A 17994-nucleotide genomic window follows, 5' to 3' on the forward strand; every position below is an offset into this window, starting at 1 on the left:
CATAAACAGAGTAAAGGCATCATAGTGGCTAGCGGAAGTTGTATGATCAATATGATGAGAAGATCTGGTTACGAAATCCAGACTCATAAAACTTTTTACTGGATTTTGCGAAGTTATTAGCAAAAAATAGAAATAAGAACAGAGTACGGAGTTATCAAAATATAAAAATGTGAGCAAAGATGAAATCAGAGGGTAGTGCTGCTTTTATTTCTGAAAGCCTTCTAATTTTTGTAGAAACTTTTTGAAGTAGTAGCGGCCGAAGGCTTTAGGAGTTCGGCTAAAAATTCTTCTTCTTTTCTTTCTCTTTAGATCTCAGATAGTCTTTACGGAGGTGTAAGTATGTCGTACACTCATACCTTCGCCCAAAGGTTCTTACCGTCTTTTGAGGTTCACTGCCGATCTGCTAATGAAGTCGTTGCAGCAAAGGCTAAGCCGAAGAAGGTGCGCCGACGAAGGCAGGTCGGAGAAGGTCCTCTGATGAAGGTCTAGCCAGAGAATGTCGGCGATGAAGGCCAGTGGCGACTGGCGAAGGACGGGCTGGAGAAGGCCTGCCGACGAAGGCTCCAACTTCTAGCTCTACAAAAAATTTTGTGTCGAGCACGGTGGGCGCCACTGTTGAAACATCGGTTTCTAACAAGGGTGAGAAGTGGGCGGAGGCCTTCGTCTTAGGTCGGGGTCTCCGCCCGAGATGGGCGGAGGCCGGCCTCCACCTAAGATGGGCGGAGGTCCCTGAATGCAGCGCACTCCTATCGGACAAAATCCTCTGTCGGAGGCTCCAGGCAGAAGGTCGCTAAACGAGGGATTCAGTAGGCTGTGGCAAAGTGGGAGTAAGAAAGGGGCGGAGGCCTTCGACTTTGGCCGAGGCTCCGGTCTCTAGCTTCGGCAGAGGCACTGCCTGAAAGAGAGAATGAGGATCAAATACAGACTCACAAGAACTAGGGTTTCATTAATTCATTCACCCGCCCCCAGCACGGTTACAAGTGCTCCCTATTTATAGGGCTCAACTACCACTTTACAGAGTTTACAACAGTGCCCCTCAACTGCTATGGTACATTCCAGGAATATTCCAGCCCTAGTATCTAACCTCAGGGGTGTTCTCATCACACCGTCTCGCGATGTCTTCACCTTGGGCCTAAGCCGACACCCACTGGAGGCCCATCAACTGTCCTCACGTATGCCTTGCTGACTTGATCGTCCCGCACCTTGGTGGGCCTCCGACGCCTCGGGGAACACCTTCGCCATGATCACTACACTAGGCATCCGTTGTCCCAGGGAGAGCCTCCGCCGTCCCAGGGAGAAACTCCACCGCCATTCTTGTACTAGGCCTCCGCCGTCTTGGGAAGAGCCTCCGCCGGCTAGGCCTCCGCCGTCTTGGGGAGAGCCTCTGCCGGCTAGGCCTCCGCCGTCTTGGGGGGAAGCCTCCGCCGGCTGGGCCTCCGCCGTCTTGGGGAGAGCCTCCGCTGGCTAGGCCTCGCCGTCATAGGGAGAGCCTCCACCGGTCGGGCCTCCGCCGTCTTGGGGAGAGCCTCCGCCTGCTAGGCCTCCGCCGTCTTGGGGAGAGCCTCCGCCTGCTAGGCCTCCGCCGTCTTGGGGAGAACCTCCGCCGGCTAGGCCTCCGCCATTATTCCTTCATCAGGCCTCTTCGAGAGGGAGTTGACCCATACTTCGTATGGGCTCCCCCAACAGTTTAACAAAATACTAAATTTATGAAATAAGTATTCATATAGCGTACTTATTTAGTTTAGTGTCACAGATGCTAATGAAAAAGTCAAACTTGTAACTTTGAAAAAGCTTATAGACAAATGAACCATTGTGTACTCCATCAAACTAGTTTCAGCAAATTCTTCATAATGCCTTGACAGCGCATTTATTTGAAAGTGTAAACGTTAGTACATTTTCTTGAGAACTTAGTTGGAAAACAGAGAATTTTGGTACAAAGCTGAACCGACCTATAGTTTGAAACAGAGCAAGTAATTATTGGGAACGCTAGCTAGTCAGCAAAGACCTCCTCTTTGAGCTGAAAGGTCTTGGTGAAGAAGGCTGGCCAGCAGAGGAAGGACGAGACGATGCTGCTGACGGTGGAGGCGGCCATGAGCATGTTCTTGAGGACGATCTGCACCTGGATGGCCTCGAGCGGCGACGCGCCCGCCATGATGAGCCCTGTCATAGCGCCCGGCAGGTTGATCACGCCCTGGGTCTTGGCGTTGTCGATGCCGGGAGACAAGGCGATCTCCTGCGACGTTCTTATCTGCTGGAGTGTCGCCTGACGTGGAGTAGCACCCAGAGCAAGTGCCGTCTCAACCTGTAGAAAACAGAAGACAGAAATGTATGTGACATTGCGTATCTGCAATTGCAAGGTTACAATGATCATACAAAAGTTAGTATTTCTTTCGGAAGATGCTGTCGTTTGAGGTGGTTTGGTTTCGGTCGATCAGTCTGGTCTGCTAGATCCCAGTCGTATGGTGCGCTTTCTTTCTTCTTTCTAACAGACTCTTGTCGCCCTCCATCTGCTTCTCTCCAAAGACTGCGAGTTGTGACTGCACGCTCGCGTCGTCTATCTACGACGGTCATAAAAAAAAACGGTGCAAAGTCCGATAGTAAAAACAAACTGAAATATAAAGTGTTTTTTTCCCACCATTCTACATTTCTACTATTCCCGTATGAGTTTAAGGGCCTGTTCGGTACTGTTTAACTTCACCAGTGAATCGGCCTTTGTTGGTTTTGGTTCCAAAAGCGGCTTTACAGGTAGAACCGAATCTATTTTCATAAACGTTTTCATAAACGTTTGGTAAAACAGCTTCTCAAATAAGTTAACAGAGAGAAAATTTGGGAGAGGCTAGTTTTTTCAGGAGCTGAAAAAAACTGTTTTGAAAGAATCTGTTTGGTAGGAGAAGCTGAAAACAACTCTGTGAAGCTGGAATAGAATTCCTACCAAACAGGCCCTAAGTGCTGAGGCATGGTGCGGCGTTCCCAGCCTTCAGTCGCCTCTAACAAAGTTCTAGTAATCTTTCCGGTGACCTCACTGGCGAGCTCTGATGACTGCGCTTGCTTTCCATGGAACTTTCTGAAGTAACTCTCCGTGCATCACTCTGGTGCCCACCGGCAAGCTCAGAAGTAAAAACACTACACCACCAACTTCTCTCAAATCTTTTTTAAAAGTGTCCTAACTTCAAATGTGCCCCAATGAATACAATTTCTTTAAGAATTAAGCTAGTATTTTCAAAACATTTTCACTTGCTTTTTCGCCACATCACTAGACCTAATGCAAAGGCAAAGTAAAGTCATCACCTACTAGCACTAGACAATGCTTTAGAATTCCCCTCTTAATAGTATGGCTATATATCTTAAACTGGACCGTGCACTCTACTGCACCTTGGATGACGAAAACAAAATCTCTATGCATATTCCTTTGCCTTCATCAAGCTTATTTTCATCTCCATCCATATCTTCTCTTCATATTGAGCATATGCACTATTGTCTTGATCATCTCTACCACCTCTTAGCCTTGCTCAACTCATTCATGTCGATCTAGTTCAATCATCTCCAATGAAAGCATCAATCCACTAATTGTCACTCAATTACTAAAACCAAACTAAGGCTCTCAGCATTGTGCTTCGCACTAGACCAAAACAAGTTTTACTAAAACCAAACTAAGGCTCTCAGCATTGTGCTTCGCACTAGACCAAAACAAGTTAAGGTCTTGTTTGGATGGACTAGGGCTAATTGTTAGGTCTGACTAAAACATTGCCAGCTCTTCGTATCTCTCCTCCCTCACTCAGCCCCACTTCTTCCCTTTCTTCTCCCATACACAAACTTTGCTCATCTCTCTTCTCACCCAACTGGCAGGCCGAGGATGATAGCGACCGAGGCTGAGGCAGGCCAGAGTGGGGATAGTTGAGGCTGGCGCAGGGCAGGCGAGGCCAGCGCAACGGCTCGACATCGTGGCCATAATCATGGTCGGAGTGACAAACTAACTCTAGGGACAACCAATCAAGGTTGGTATAGGCAAGTAGATTCTGTGGGTTGGGGCAGATTCCATCGGCACAGTAGTGGCCGACTAGATGTATCCTATCGGGCCAGGATGGGGAGCTCGCTCGAGCAGCCATGGAGCCCACCATGCTATGCAGAGCTCACTCATCGATGGGCATGATCCATCTTTCGGCCTCCTCCCGTGCTAGTGGTAGTGCGACAGTTCTGGGTGTCACGACACTGCAAGTCGATGAGGTGGGCCATGGCAACGATCGTAATGAAGGTCATGGAAGGCTTGGCGGTAGACATGATGGTGGGCTCGGTAGCCATGGAGGCGCCATCCTCAGCCACACGACGATGCTACGTCAGCCACAAAAGCACGATGAGCTCGAACGACAATGGGAGAGAGAGGGGGAGGTTGTTGGGAGGGTAGGAAAGACTTTTTTGTCAATATATGTAGCACTTTTAGCCCTTGTTAGATGGCATGGGCTCGCTGTCCGACATGCTCGTTTAGCCAGCACAACACAACTAAGGGGCCACAGTGTCGTGCCTGGACTGAGAGTCGGCACGACATGTCAACATATACGACACAACATGAATAAGGCATATTGTCTCAATGAGTAGTGGCTATTTGTGCTAGTGTTGTGCCACTCATTTGGCCACCATTTTATACCTGCTTGGATGGAGTAGAGCTAATTTTTAGCTGCTAATTACTAGCTCATGCGAGCCAAATGGGCCCTATGTTTAAGATTATAATGTGACATTCATTCAGTTTCTTAAAATGACTATATGTTGTGCTGCTCTAATGTCATGAGCTAGTTATAACTAGTATTGAGGTTCTATTTGGATCCATAGAGCTAACAGCTACTCCATCCGTCCTATAATTTAGAGATGCAGACTTCCACAGTTCAAAATTTATACTAAAATATAAGGTATTATGGATCCTCAACCTCCTCTCTGTCCTCATCTCCTCTATTTTTTTTTGCAAAAATATTGATATTTCTTTTAAACTTTAGGATTATCCAAATCGACCGACATTAATTAAGAAAATAGTAACTACATCCTCTATCCTAAATAGTGAGGGAAAAGATGGTCTTTTGCTCGATTTCTTTTTTTAAAAGAATCACTTATTATAAGCGGTAATGCTACAAATAGGACGTCCGACGCCGGACTCCCCTCTGAATGCATGGCGTGACCTGCACCACAACTTTACCTCACTACTGCACGCGCCGCTCGCCTAAATAAATAAATAAATAAATAAAATCAAATCCTGGCCACCTCGCCTTACTCCACTTCGCTCCGCACGCGCCGCCTACCCAACGAGCTCATCTCTCTCGTGCTTCCATGCTGCTTTGCTCTCTCTCTCTCTCTCTCTCTCTCTCTCTCTCTCTCTCTCTCTCTCTCTCTCTCGCTTGCCCACCCCGGCACGCGCCCTCTCCCACCTCGGCGTCCTCGTCCTCACCCATCGGGAGCCCCAATACCGCAGATCTGGTGGCCCTCTCCCCCACGCTGGCGAGATCCATGGAAGTGGTGTGACGGTGTTGCAGGGGGAGTGGGCGGCTCTCCCCCACCCTGGCGCGACGCCCTCCCCACCCTCGGCGGCGCCCTCTCTCACCCTGGCGACCGAGCTCCCCCACCCCGGCGGCCATGGCGCTCCTCGCCCCCCCCCCCATCCGCCACCGTCACCGCCGAGCCAAGCCCGGTACTGGCCGCATTGCACGCGTAGCCGCTCGCGGCCGATCTCCGACCCCGACGACCGAAATCGACCGGCCCAGCCTTTCCCTCCCCAATGTTGCATATATATGTTTCAAGTGTTTCATGCGTTTCAAATGTATGTTGCAATTATTTCATATTGATGTTGCAAAAGTAGATCGGGGGGTGTTGCCACTGTTCGCCTAAACGGTCGTTTAGCTGTTTAGACACCGTGTAAATGCTACACAGTGGTACACCGTTTCCATTTAATTAGACGTTTAGCCCGTTTAAACGGCCGTTTTGCCCGTTTAATTGGCCGTTTAGACTGAATAATGGCTAAACGGTGAGTGACCGACTATTTACCGTTTAGCGTTTAGAACTATTCATGTGTGAATATAATTTATAGCTTGAAATTTTCATGTTTTTTAATTGGGACTGGTACTTCTATTCCTACCAAAACGTACCCAATGGATACGATGGGGGCGATAATTAAGGGAAAGAAACAAGCAGCAACTAGTGCCATGCCAAACTGTGAGGGGGTTCGGAGCTGACCAGATTCTTATGAGTCTTGATGTCCTGCTGGAGCTGCTTCATGGCGACTCCGGTGACGGTCATGGCGTTGCCGATTACCATGCCGGAGATGGGGATGATGTATTGCGGGGTGAACGGGAAGACTTTGAACAGGAGGAGCAGGATCATGGTGGTCCCCGTGCCGACGAGGATGGACACGAAGGCGATGTGCTTCCCGCGGGGGACCTGCTTCGCGCGCTTGCCCGCCGTGTAGCTGGCCACTGTCACCTGTGTGTGTCATGTTGTTCGTTATGAAACTGGATTAGTCATCAGATGATGCATCTTATCAGGGATGAAACTTTCCTGATCCATGTACGAAACCAAGAACACATCAACTACGTTAGCCGTTACGTACCATGAAGAGGTATGTGAAGAGGATCCAAGGTGTGGCGTTCTTCTGGACGAAGATGAAGTGGAGGACGAAGCCGATGAGGAGGAGCTGCACGAAGGAGCGCGCGACGGCGTAGAGCGTCTCGCCCTCGATGCCCAGGCGCTGCGTGAAGCTGAGCATGACGGCGAGGGCGACCACGGCGGTGGACGCGGCCGGCTTGACCATGCCCACCAGGAAGTCCCGCCAGAAGCCTGGCTCCCCCAGGTCCGGCTGCCGCGGAGGCGGCGCCAGAGTCGTCTGCTCCAGCAACGCCGTCGCGAGCTCCATCATATCTTCAGGCTTCAGCTACTACAGTCCACAGCCAAGGACCTCCTACGTTCCTATCATCGTTTTCGCGGCAATATTGTGCGAGGGTTGTCAGCCAGCACTAGCTACTTCATATTTTCACCACCGATGCATACAACAAAGACAAGATTGGGTGATGAACGTATGCTCCGCACTCAGCGATCCAAAAATAGGTCGCCACTTAAATCAATCACCACGCACCCACTGCGTGCTGCAGATACACACATACACCCGTGCCATATATCTACCGGCATAGATGGCACTAGTGCTGATGGCCCAACTAACCGTGTCACCAGTGGCCATTGCGGGATGTGTATGGGCCTAAGGAATATGCCGGCAGTTTACTAAGGCGCATACGTTACCACTTGCAAGTGAATGGGGCCGGTGCGTACCGCGTCCTACCATATAGACAAAAATTCAAAATAGTACGGGAGGCGTACTTGACTAGCAATATGGAGCAATTGCATTGCAGCTGAGTGTGAGGGACCTCTTGATAACTTTTTCTAAAAGAAGAGGTAATTATATTAAAACTCAGCATAATGTATGCCCAAATTGCAAACGAAAGAATCTAAAATAAAAAAGAAACAATATTCTATTCAAGTCCTTCCACCGTCTTCTTCGTAAAGGTTTCCGTCGATGGAGCCCTACTATTCATTATATATCTGCCCCATACGCTATACGCAGGCTGGGGCATCCAGCAGCGACTCGTCTCCGTGCGACGACGCGAGACGCTTCGATACTGCCGGTCAGCAATTGTTGGACTTCCTCTCACCCTGCGGCTCTGCACTATTTCTTCTCGATGGTCTCAGAATTGCCAAAGAGATAAGACCCCGACGGAGACAGCATGCAGGACCTGGGCTGCTTAGCTCCACCCGCATGGCCAAAGAGATAAGATAAGAACTGACCAAGACCGATGCAAATCCAACTAACGACACGTCTGGCGAGGAAGGCTGAGATTTCTTCCGCCATGGAACGGAAGCAGCCAAAGAAGCAGCATTCCGAAGTCCAAACACAAACAGGACAGACAGCGATCGAGGGGTGAGTTGGGTGCTCGCTCGGGTGGAGTAAGGGCTCTGGAGTCTGGACCAGCAGCGGGAGGGCATGGCGGCGTTGTGCTTGGACGATGAGGAGGGCGGTGGCGGCGGCGGGAAGGAGCGCCCGGCGGCGCCCCTCCGGCGCTGAGGCTTTGCCGGGGCTATGGCGCTAAGCAGTCCGGGCTAGTGTGCCGAGTCGTCCAAAAGGCCGATCGAAATTTCATACCCAACGGCCTGGTCCAGCCCAATGAAGATGCGCTGACACACATTTTTGTTCAATTCTGAGATTCTGACCTATATAGTACTAGAATTATGTTTGCTAAAAAACTAGAATTATATGATAAAAAAAAACTAGAATTATGTTTGCTAAAAAAACTAGAATTATGTTCCCATCGAATCTCTATATATGATTCGTGCAAAAAAAACGGGCTAACGGATAGGGCCACGTCGCTTGCAAACCCGCTAGCCATCAGATCCCCGCAACATGCATTATCAACCGTTGGATCAGACCTCTCACCCGTTAAGCCAGACCCGAGCAATGGATCGGGCCTCCCGCCCATTAAAAAATACCAGAGCAATGGATGCAGCCGTCCTAAGCCTAGAGAGCTAATGGGCCCCTTCTCGTGTATTCATACATTACTACTGTTCAGTATATATCAGCCCATACGCTATACGCAGGCTGGGGCATCCAACAGCGACTCGTCTCCGTGCCACGACGCGAGACGCTTCGACACTGCCGGTCAGCAATTGTTGGACTTCCTCTCACCCCGCGGCTCTGCACTCTGCACTATTACTTTTACATTCAGTTATTAGTAACGTTTTGTATATATCTGTATATGTACTAGCGACGAGAAGTACTAGTAGTATTTTCATATTTATATAAAAGATCCAAAATTTTAGTTTCCTTCTAGGTCTAAAAAACTATTTTAAGTTTGGTAAAACAACTTGTTCTAAGTCAAACTATTTTAAGTTTGATCAAATCTATAGAAAAACACTAATATTTATGATAGTAAACCATGATCAATAATAAGACCGTCTCCAACGGCGTAGGTAAACGCAGACCCAAACGCAAAATGCCTATGGCACAATGTTTTGGGTTCCGAAATCACGCTCCAACGGAGAAGGCAAACACGGCAGCCATTTTGCGTAGCATCCGACTCGCAAGGCAAAAAAGCGCTTCGTTCTCGACGACGCAAAACGAGAGAGAGAGAGAGAGAGAGAGAGAGAGAGAGAGGGAGCAGGTGCGGGGCCTGGCACAGGGGGCGGGGCAGCAGGTGCGCTACCGCAGCAAGGGCAGTCCTCGCCCTGCGCCGGTGCGCCGCCGCAGCAGGGGCAGCCCTCGCCCTGCGCCACGCCCGCGCCCTCGCTGCGGCCCACCTCCCCGCCGGCGCGCGCCCTGCTCCGATGCGCCGCCACGCCGAGGGGCGCCCGCGCCCGTGCCCACCGGCGCCTCTACGCCACCACGCCGGTGCGCCGCCGCGCCGAGAGGCGCCACCACGAGTCGAGCAAGACAGAGAGAAAAGAGAGGATTGGAGAGAAAGAGAAGAGAGGGGAAGAGGGCGGGGAGGCAGAGCGGAGGCTCCTGGTCACCGGCGGCTGGCCGGTGTTCCAGCGCGAATTGGCCGGGGTAGTTGGGCGGCGACGGTCCTCGGGAGGAGCGTCGCAGGACGGGGAAGAGAAGGCAGAGGGGGAAAAAAGAAGAGCAGAGCAGGAGAGAGGAGAGGGCAGCGGGATTTGGGGCTTCCTGCTCGGTCATCCGTTGGAGGGTCACGGAATAGGTGCCGTAGCTTTCGTTACTGTACGTTACCTAAACGGTGAAATGGATATTCGATTTGGGTAACGTTGTCGTCGAAAAAGAAACGCTAAATCTATTTATCACCGAGTGATTCTCGGGGTCGTCTCACTCGATTTATTCTCTACCGTCCGATCTCTCTGGTATATGATTTGCGTTCTCCTGCGCCGTAGGGCCGTAGCTGGCTAGTGCCCGCGCGGTAGGAGGCAGGCACAGCACCCCGGTCACACTGCCCACCTGGACCCCTGTGCCTGTTGCCTAGTACTAGTACGTATAGTAGAATAGGCAGCACAGAACCGGCCACATCTGCCCACCTCGGCCTTTGTGCCTGTTGACTCAGTACCCACTAGGCCCTACCATGGATGTGGATATGTATATGCAGATTTGTTTCTTTAATAGGTACAGATTACATACTATATTTTACTATTTGTGTTTTGGTGTAAACTCTGGCCTAGTTTGAGATTTTGGTTACGGCAGTACTTTCGTTTTTATTTGGCAATTAATATTTAATCATGGACTAATTAGATTTAAAACGTTCGTCTCGCGATTTCCAATAAAACTGCGCAATTAGTTTTTTTTTGTTTTCGTCTACATTTAATGCTCCATGCACGTATCGCAAGATTCGATGTGACGGGTACTATAACACTTTTTGGAAAAAGTTTTTGGAACTAAACATGGCCTCTATGTGTAATTGGTGTAAATTGATTATTCGTATATGAGAATGGTTAGGATTATTTGAAAAGTTATATGATTTTTTTGGCTTTTTTATTTTATTTTCTGTATGTTTTATTTGGTTCTCCTTTGAATTTTTTTAATTTGGCTTACATAGAAATAATCTGGCTATTTTTTGGTTTTTTATTTTCTGTATGTTTTATTTGGTTCTCCTTTGATATTTTCTAATTTAGCTTACATAGAAATAATCTGGCTATTTTTTTTTTGTTATTTGGATAGTTTTTTTTTGTCTATTTGGTCTAGATCCAAGGGTCATGAAAATCAGGTGTTTCATGGACAAGAATCACTCGATTTTTATTTGTTGCCAATCGAGTGACGGCGTGGCGTCCAATACTCGAGTGTGACGGCCGTCAAAATCACTCGACCGATGGTAGACAGACCAAAAGAAAGACGTTCTCGCTTCTCGAAAAGTCAATTCTTTTTTTAACTTTGACCAAGTATATATAAAAAATATTAATATTTATAATATATAATTAGTATTATTAGTTAAATTGTTGAATATTTTCATAATAAACTTATTTTGAGAGATAAATGTTGCTAATATTTTCTACAAATCTAATCAAACTTAAAAGAGTTTGATCGGCACATATCCCATACTTGTCTTACTTTTTGCAACGGAGAGAGTATATTATGAAACATATCTTTACTAAACTAATATCAGTATATACAACGTCAAATATATTTTTATAATATATTTATTTAATGCCATAAATAATTTTAAATAATTTATTTTTTAGTAATTTAGAAGTTAATTTATTTTAAGACAGAGGCAGTAGATAACAGAAGACTCTCTCTGGTGCTAAGTTACGTATCATGCACCAGCTGAGCTGGGCAAAATATCCTTGTCTTTCAGTAATCAAATCGAGCACACATACAATCCTGATAAAGAGCACGAGAACTACTAGGGCCGCGCACCCATCGGGTGCTACAAAGCAACTTCACGTCTGCTCATTTTATCTTCTTCTCACTCTCTGTCTCTGTCCTCTGAAATCTCCACTCCAATGGCCTCTTCAGCTTCAGGTCAGCAACCACCCAAATCGAAGCACCAGCAAGTCGAGCTTATCATCTCCAGCGCGGCGGCGGGTCGCTTGTTCGATGAAGAAGACGAGGCTAAGGAGCTCCTGCTGGACGTGGTGGACAGCCTCGCCGACGCCGGCGGAGGTGACGGGCCGGCGGCGGCGCCCGGTACCGGCGGTAGGCCGCCGCCCAAGATACGGGTGCGTGGTCTGAGGAAGCGGGCGGCGTCGACCGGCGAGGAGATCCTGCGCGGCGTCCACCTGGACGTGCCACGTGGGGTCGTCATGGGCGTCATCGGGCCCAGCGGCAGCGGCAAGTCCACGCTGCTCCGCGCGCTCAACCGCCTCTGGGAGCCCGCGCCCGGGGCCGTGTTCCTCGACGGCGCCGACGTCTGCGGCCTCGACGTCCGCGCGCTCCGGCGCAAGGTCGGCATGCTTTTCCAGCAACCCGCCATGTTCGACGGTACGTACGAACGTATACTCCTGCCAGTACACGCTAGACGGCTAGAGACGGACTTCGTTCATTCTTTTTCTCTGCCAAACAAACTGCGGCCTTTTCTTCAACCAAGACGAAGTGCACGAACACGTGGACCGTACGATCGGGGACGAACGTTTATGATCAATTGTTCAAGAGCCCAACCGATGACTTTTATTAAGAGCTTCTTGCATGATTTTTTTTTTAAAAAAGAAAATGTTCAGCGCACTTAATACCCACGACTTTTGAAGCATGATGCCAGAGTTCACGGCTTCAGGCTTCCTCGCTCTAAGACTAAATCTAAGTCCGTTAAAGTTTGTTCTAAATAAATAAATAAATAAAAATAAACCTTGTCAAGTTATATTTTAAATGAAAAGAGTTACACGTCACATTATGATTTTTAGGTGTAAATAGTCAAAGATGAAAAAAAACTAAATTGAATTGATCCTGATCGAAGAAAGTAACATAACCGATAGTTAGCAAAATGAAAGTGTCCGGCTTTATAGTTTGTACCACTCTGAGGATGATAAAATCAGGCTATGTGTCCAATTTTACAAGTACGACTTACTTGTTTGTGATGTCATATGGGTTTTCGGTACACATGATGAAAGAGAAAATTGACCGGTACGAATAAAATTTCTTGCTTCGAAGATGGCAATGGCGGACTCGGATTTCTAGGTTTTAAACTGGCATCATTAGCTAAAGGACGGTTTTGACAGGGCAAACCATGGTTACATAATTCAGGAGTGATGTGGCTTTGACGTAGTATGTTAGGTAGCTTTGAATGTAAGCTTGTATGGTTATTATTGTTTAAGCCTCTCGATAATTCCCGATTTCTCCAAAGAACAGAGCGGTGCAGAGAGAAGCAAACAACTACTCCCAATGTTCCAAATTATAAAGCGGTCTATCTTTTCTAGATAGATAACTATAATCGTTATGTATCTAGAAAAGGTGGAACGACTTATAATTTAGAATAGAGGGAGTACATAAAAAAATCGTTGTAAACTGTGTGACAAGCAAGACTTGATGTCCATTTTGGAATTTATTTGGGCTTTACCACGGAAAAAACACGCAAAAACGCGTATCCCACGATGTCTAATTTTTGTTATGTTTCTGTGTGTGCTATGCTAGGAACTGTGGCATACAACGTGCGCTACGGGCCACAGTTGCGCGGCAAGAAGCTCACCGAAACCGAGGTGAAGAGCCTGTTGAGGCTGGCCGACCTCGACCCTACCTTGTCCTCCAAGCCTGCCAACGAGCTGTCCGTCGGCCAGGCGCAGCGCGTTGCCTTGGCTCGCACCCTCGCCAACGACCCTGAGGTGCGCGCGCTCAGTCACTTTGTCGTCGTCGCCGTCCCGTCCTCCGTGGCACTGTCGATATGATCACCTTTGTCGCTGGATGCATGTAGGTGCTCCTGTTGGACGAGCCGACGAGCGCGCTAGACCCTATATCCACGCAGAACATCGAGGACACCATAGTGCGTCTGAAGAAGACGAGGGGGATCACCACGGTGATCGTCTCCCATAGTGTGAAGCAGATCCAGCACATCGCGGACCTGGTGTGCCTTCTCGTCGCCGGCGAGGTCGTGGAGGTGCTCGTGCCGTCAGAGTTGTCCAGGGCCAAGCATCCCATGGCCCGACGCTTCTTGGAGCTAAGCTGAAGATTGATCTGAGCAGGTGGAAGATATATATACTATCTGATTGATGTATGCGAAATATGCGTCATAAACAGAAACAATACGATATATATATTATTGGTGCGACATACTCACTACCATAATCCTGAATTACTTTGATTGCTAAAGATTTCCTCGAGGGTCTAGATAAAACTGCCAAGGAAACGCTTGGCTGCGGACATAGACCTCCAAGGAAATGAATATTCTTGAGTGCTAAACCAAACCACCAAGGTAATTTTAAGTTTTCTTGATTGTTGTTACAGACCGCCAAGGCAATTGTTCATTTCTTTGTGTGTTATTCAAAACTGCCAAGGTAATTCGTATTTCCTTCGGTGCTATTCGAAACCACCAAGGTAATTCATATTTTCTTGAGTGTAATTTGAAACCTAAGGAAATTTTCAGAGCTTTAAAATTAATTTTTCAAATGACCTCAGATGGAGATATGACATAAACCAAAGTTATAGTATTCGACGAGATCTAGATCCTTTTAGTTCAAACTTTTTACATTTGATCTGAGCAGGTGTAAGGGATATATATATATATATATATATATATATATATATATATATATATATATATATATATATATTATCTGATTGCTGTATGAGAAATCTACTTTATCATACAGAAACAATACAATATATATCATTGGTGTGCCATGTAAAACGAACACTCCCTCTATTTTAGATTATAATTTAATTGTCTATTAACACGTGCTACTGTGCGGTCTAGAATCTTAGAACATATGTTTGTTAGCGTTTAGTACCTACAAGTAATAAAAGTTACTTAAATCAATTTTGCATATTTTGTCTTTTGTTTATTTACGTCTGTGTAGTCTCTATCCATTTGTCATAACCCTATCAATTATTGATCTTTCAGTTTTTTTTTTTCATTCGTATCCGCAGTTTTCCTCTTGATAGTACCTCCATGTATCTTCAATGCAAAACTTTATTAGTTGCTACATGTTTTCTCACGTTAAATTGAAACTCATATGCTTACTGTATCTTTTTATTAACACTCGTTTCGTATTATATAAAAAATAAAAGAGTAAAATACATCGGAGGTCCATTAACTTTCGGTGAACTGTCATCTAGGTCCATCAACTTTGAAACTGCATTTTTTGGTCCATTAAAACTTTCGTTTTGTGTCATCTAGGTCCATCAGCTTTGACTCTTGCATTTTTTGTCCATGAACTTTTAAAATGGTCCACTGCAGGTCCACGTATGCATGCACACACGTCGGCCTTTTGCGTCGGTGGAGCCATGCCTGCACTCGCCACGTTGCTCGTCTGCGGGGCATGCATGTGTGTTTTCCTGCTCGAATCATGACAGGGGCGCATCGCTGCGCGGCTGCCCGACGCGGCCGTCGACGACCTTCTCATCCCGAGCTACTCGTACCTCGTGGGGACGCTGTACGACATGGCGCGTGGCGGCACAGGGCAACCAGATGCTGCGGCTCGATATGGACAGCATGCGGAACCGCGTGCAGGAGCTCGAGCGCGAGTGCACGAGCATGAGGAAAGCCATCGACAAGATGGACCGGCGAGGCGGGGCACCGGTGGATAGGGGAGCGTCGTCCGTGCCGGCGGATGGGAGGTGGGGCGCGATAGTGACGAAGCGGTTCGGGTGCAAATTCCCGGCGTAGGTCTGCCAGTCGCAGCAGCGGACGGTGGTGGCACGGACTCGCCGGCCACGCATTGATTAGAGCCCCTGAGTTCTTAGCCATTGCACATCCTAGCTTTGAGTTCATTGTTCTGTTCTCTTGATTCTTTCAGAGTTTTCCCTGCGCGGCATTGTGTCCTTTTTCACTGAGATCATTGAATTGTGTATTAGCAGCGCACAAACTGTACTTGGAAGTCAGTCATCTTGCTCTGATTGTGCAACGGCAAAGGCTCGCCACTCGTTGCAGTAGTGCAGCGCGTTGGACGCGACCTCCAGCCGCATGTGGTCGAAGCACCGCAGCCCTTCCTCGAGCAGACCGTCGCGGCTGCAGGCGTTCAGCACACCGACGTACGCCGCCGCGTCGGGCGCGTGGCCTTCCTTGACCATCGCGTCGAACACCTGCAGCGCCTTCCGCCCGTCCCCGTGCAGCGCCAAGCCGGATAGCATGGCGCTGTACGTCCACGCGTTCTTGCAGTCCATCGCGTCGAACACCGCCGTGGCCTTCTCGATGCTGCCGCACTTGGCGTACATATCAACCAGGGACGTCTGCGTGATGGTGTTCAGCCTCGCGGTGTTCCTCAGCAGCACACAGTGGACGCTCCGCCCGACGTCGAAGGAACCCAGGTGCGCACACGACGAGAGCACGCTGACCATGGAGCTCTCGTCGGGCCTCCACCCATCGAGCTGAAGCTGTCACCTGCCTCCCTTCTTGCAAGGCCGCGAGCTGCGCGCACGACTTGAGTACGAACGGGAACGTGTAGCTGTCAGGCCCGACGCCCGCCTCCAGCATGTCAACGTACAGGCGCAGCGTGGCTCACGGCCGGCTCACGATCGCGACTCGAAGATGGACGCTGCAAGCTCCATGCCGCCCGGCCAGCCCGAGAGCGCGCTGAGGAGACCCGAGCTGGAGGCCGTAAGCATGACTCACGCACGCGGCACGCACGCCGGCGCACGGCCGGCCCATCGTCGTCTTTCTGATTGACGCTCCAACGACCGACCAGCGGCATCCTTTTCGGTCCATTATGCACGATCTCTCTTTCTTCTTTTGGCTCTGGTCTAATCCAGTAGAGCAGCAGTTCGTTCACTGCACGACATGTGGTCGCCTGTTACTAGCTAGCTAGCTACTGCACTTCATTTCATCTGATCTCAACATCGTCCGGCCAGGGCGTTCCCCGTCGAGGGCGGCGGCAAGGCGCTGCGGTTCATCTACGGCAGCCGGCCAGGGCCGCTTAGCCGGTTAGCCGGTTAGCGTGGCCGAAATGCACTAACCCTGTCATGATTTGAGCAGGAAAACACACATGCATGCCCCGCAGACAAATGACGGCGGCGAGTGCAGGCATGGCTCCACCGACGCAAAAAGCCGACGTGCGTGCATGTATGCGTGGACCTGCAGTGAACCATTTTAAAAGTTCATGGACCAAAAATACAAGAGTCAAAGCTGATGGACCTAGATGACACAAAACGAAAGTTAATGGACCAAAAAATGCAGTTTCAAAGTTGATGGACCTAGATGGCACTTTACCGAAAGTTAATGGACCTCCGGTATATTTTACTCAAAATAAAAAACTTAGGTCGTAAAATGCACTCTTAACAACTATAATGGCATAAACGGTCATTTAAACATACAGCACGTCGCTCAAGATCAATGGTAGAACTTAAAATGAGAGTAAGGCCGGAAAGTGTAGTGGTGCGAATTTCATGAGGATATTGATATTTAAGCCTTATAGTGACTATTTACTCTAAAAGAATCTCAAAGACCATAATGGTGTAACAACCTTTCATCAGCACTAACCTCTCCCACATCTGATGGTGTTGAATTTTCTTATAAACCAATTATATGTATAGTAACATTGTTTTATTATTATAAAAAAGTAGAGTTCTTACTTTTGTAATGGGAGTGTGCGTGCGTCGTGGGTGTCTACGTTGTACTATGTAATTCACAAAAAAATATGTCAAATGTTTTAGTTAAATGTAAAAATTTATTTAAATTAACAATTTATATGGATTATATGCCATGGATATTAATATAATTGTAAATAATTTGTTAATATTATTCATATTTGTATATGAGTCATTAAGGGGATATTTTCCATGATTATTGGACACAATATATGTGTATATTTATTACTTATGCATATGCGTGTACTTATTCTTTGGTTGTTGGTTCGCTCTAGTAGTTTGGTCAATAAATTTGGCGACTTCAGATTTACCTAAACCTTGTAGCGTGTCATATATGTTTGACAATTGTTTAGGTGGGATTTAAATCCCGTTTGGATAACCTAGAACTAATTGTTAGTTTACTAGTTGCTAGAATTAATTGTTAGTTAGCTGATTAAAAGTTAGCTACCAAAGTTTAGTTTTGTGTGATCAATTAATGAAATGTGGCAATCGCTCTCAAGATTCAAAAATCAGTCTGTCCCTATTAATGCTCGATCTAATTGATTCATCGATGGCGCTAAGAACAGAAGGTTAGGTTAATTAATTGCTAAGCACATGTATGTAAGTTGGCAGTGAGTAGACAGTTAGTGGCCAACTGTGATAAGCTATCCAGCTGACCTTTCTAGATGTTGAATAGGCCGGTCAACAAGGTCCCTGGTGATAAGCACTGTTTCTCCACTCAGACAACAGGGCTGTTCATGATAAAAGCATGTGCCATCACTCTGATGAGCACACCATGATTTTTCTTTTTCACATATACAATG

General features: G+C 47.7%; 3 protein-coding genes across 3 annotated transcripts; 1 reads left to right on the forward strand and 2 right to left on the reverse strand.

Annotated features, from left to right (window-relative positions):
- Nucleotides 1-1828: 1828 nt before the first annotated feature.
- LOC136521301 (UPF0014 membrane protein STAR2-like) lies at nt 1829-7247 on the reverse strand. Its single transcript, XM_066515013.1, has 3 exons — nt 6587-7247; nt 6214-6459; nt 1829-2302 (listed from the first exon to the last, which is right to left on the reverse strand). Exons 1-3 carry the CDS (start codon nt 6890-6892, stop codon nt 1991-1993), a joined length of 864 nt encoding a protein of 287 aa, XP_066371110.1. The 5' UTR covers nt 6893-7247; the 3' UTR covers nt 1829-1990.
- Nucleotides 7248-11323: 4076 nt separating this feature from the next.
- Nucleotides 11324-13757, forward strand: LOC136523118 (protein STAR1-like). The gene is made up of 3 exons (XM_066516901.1): nt 11324-11944; nt 13088-13275; nt 13365-13757. Exons 1-3 carry the CDS (start codon nt 11467-11469, stop codon nt 13614-13616), a joined length of 918 nt encoding a protein of 305 aa, XP_066372998.1. The 5' UTR covers nt 11324-11466; the 3' UTR covers nt 13617-13757.
- Nucleotides 13758-15487: 1730 nt separating this feature from the next.
- Nucleotides 15488-15946, reverse strand: LOC136524509 (pentatricopeptide repeat-containing protein At1g31920-like). The gene has a single exon (XM_066517858.1). The coding sequence runs from the start codon at nt 15944-15946 to the stop codon at nt 15488-15490; it is 459 nt and encodes a 152-aa protein (XP_066373955.1).
- Between the last annotated feature and the right edge of the window lie 2048 nt (nt 15947-17994).

Source organism: Miscanthus floridulus, chromosome 18 (assembly GCF_019320115.1).
Source record: "Miscanthus floridulus cultivar M001 chromosome 18, ASM1932011v1, whole genome shotgun sequence".
In the NCBI taxonomy this organism is placed as follows: domain Eukaryota; kingdom Viridiplantae; phylum Streptophyta; class Magnoliopsida; order Poales; family Poaceae; genus Miscanthus; species Miscanthus floridulus.

What these genes read in the sequence shown, in the direction of transcription:
- LOC136521301 (XM_066515013.1), bottom strand. Translation starts at nt 6,892, where the DNA reads ATGATGGAGCTCGCGACGGCGTTGCTGGAGCAGACGACTCTGGCGCCG. An exon ending in TCTTCACATACCTCTTCATG is followed by an intron (nt 6,460 to 6,586) that starts GTACGTAACGGC and finishes TGACACACACAG; the next exon opens with GTGACAGTGGCCAGCTACAC. An exon ending in TCAAGACTCATAAGAATCTG is followed by an intron (nt 2,303 to 6,213) that starts GTCAGCTCCGAA and finishes TGTTTTCTACAG; the next exon opens with GTTGAGACGGCACTTGCTCT.
- LOC136524509 (XM_066517858.1), bottom strand. Translation starts at nt 15,946, where the DNA reads ATGGTCAGCGTGCTCTCGTCGTGTGCGCACCTGGGTTCCTTCGACGTC.
- LOC136523118 (XM_066516901.1), top strand. Translation starts at nt 11,467, where the DNA reads ATGGCCTCTTCAGCTTCAGGTCAGCAACCACCCAAATCGAAGCACCAG. An exon ending in GCAACCCGCCATGTTCGACG is followed by an intron (nt 11,945 to 13,087) that starts GTACGTACGAAC and finishes GTGCTATGCTAG; the next exon opens with GAACTGTGGCATACAACGTG. An exon ending in CCCTCGCCAACGACCCTGAG is followed by an intron (nt 13,276 to 13,364) that starts GTGCGCGCGCTC and finishes GGATGCATGTAG; the next exon opens with GTGCTCCTGTTGGACGAGCC.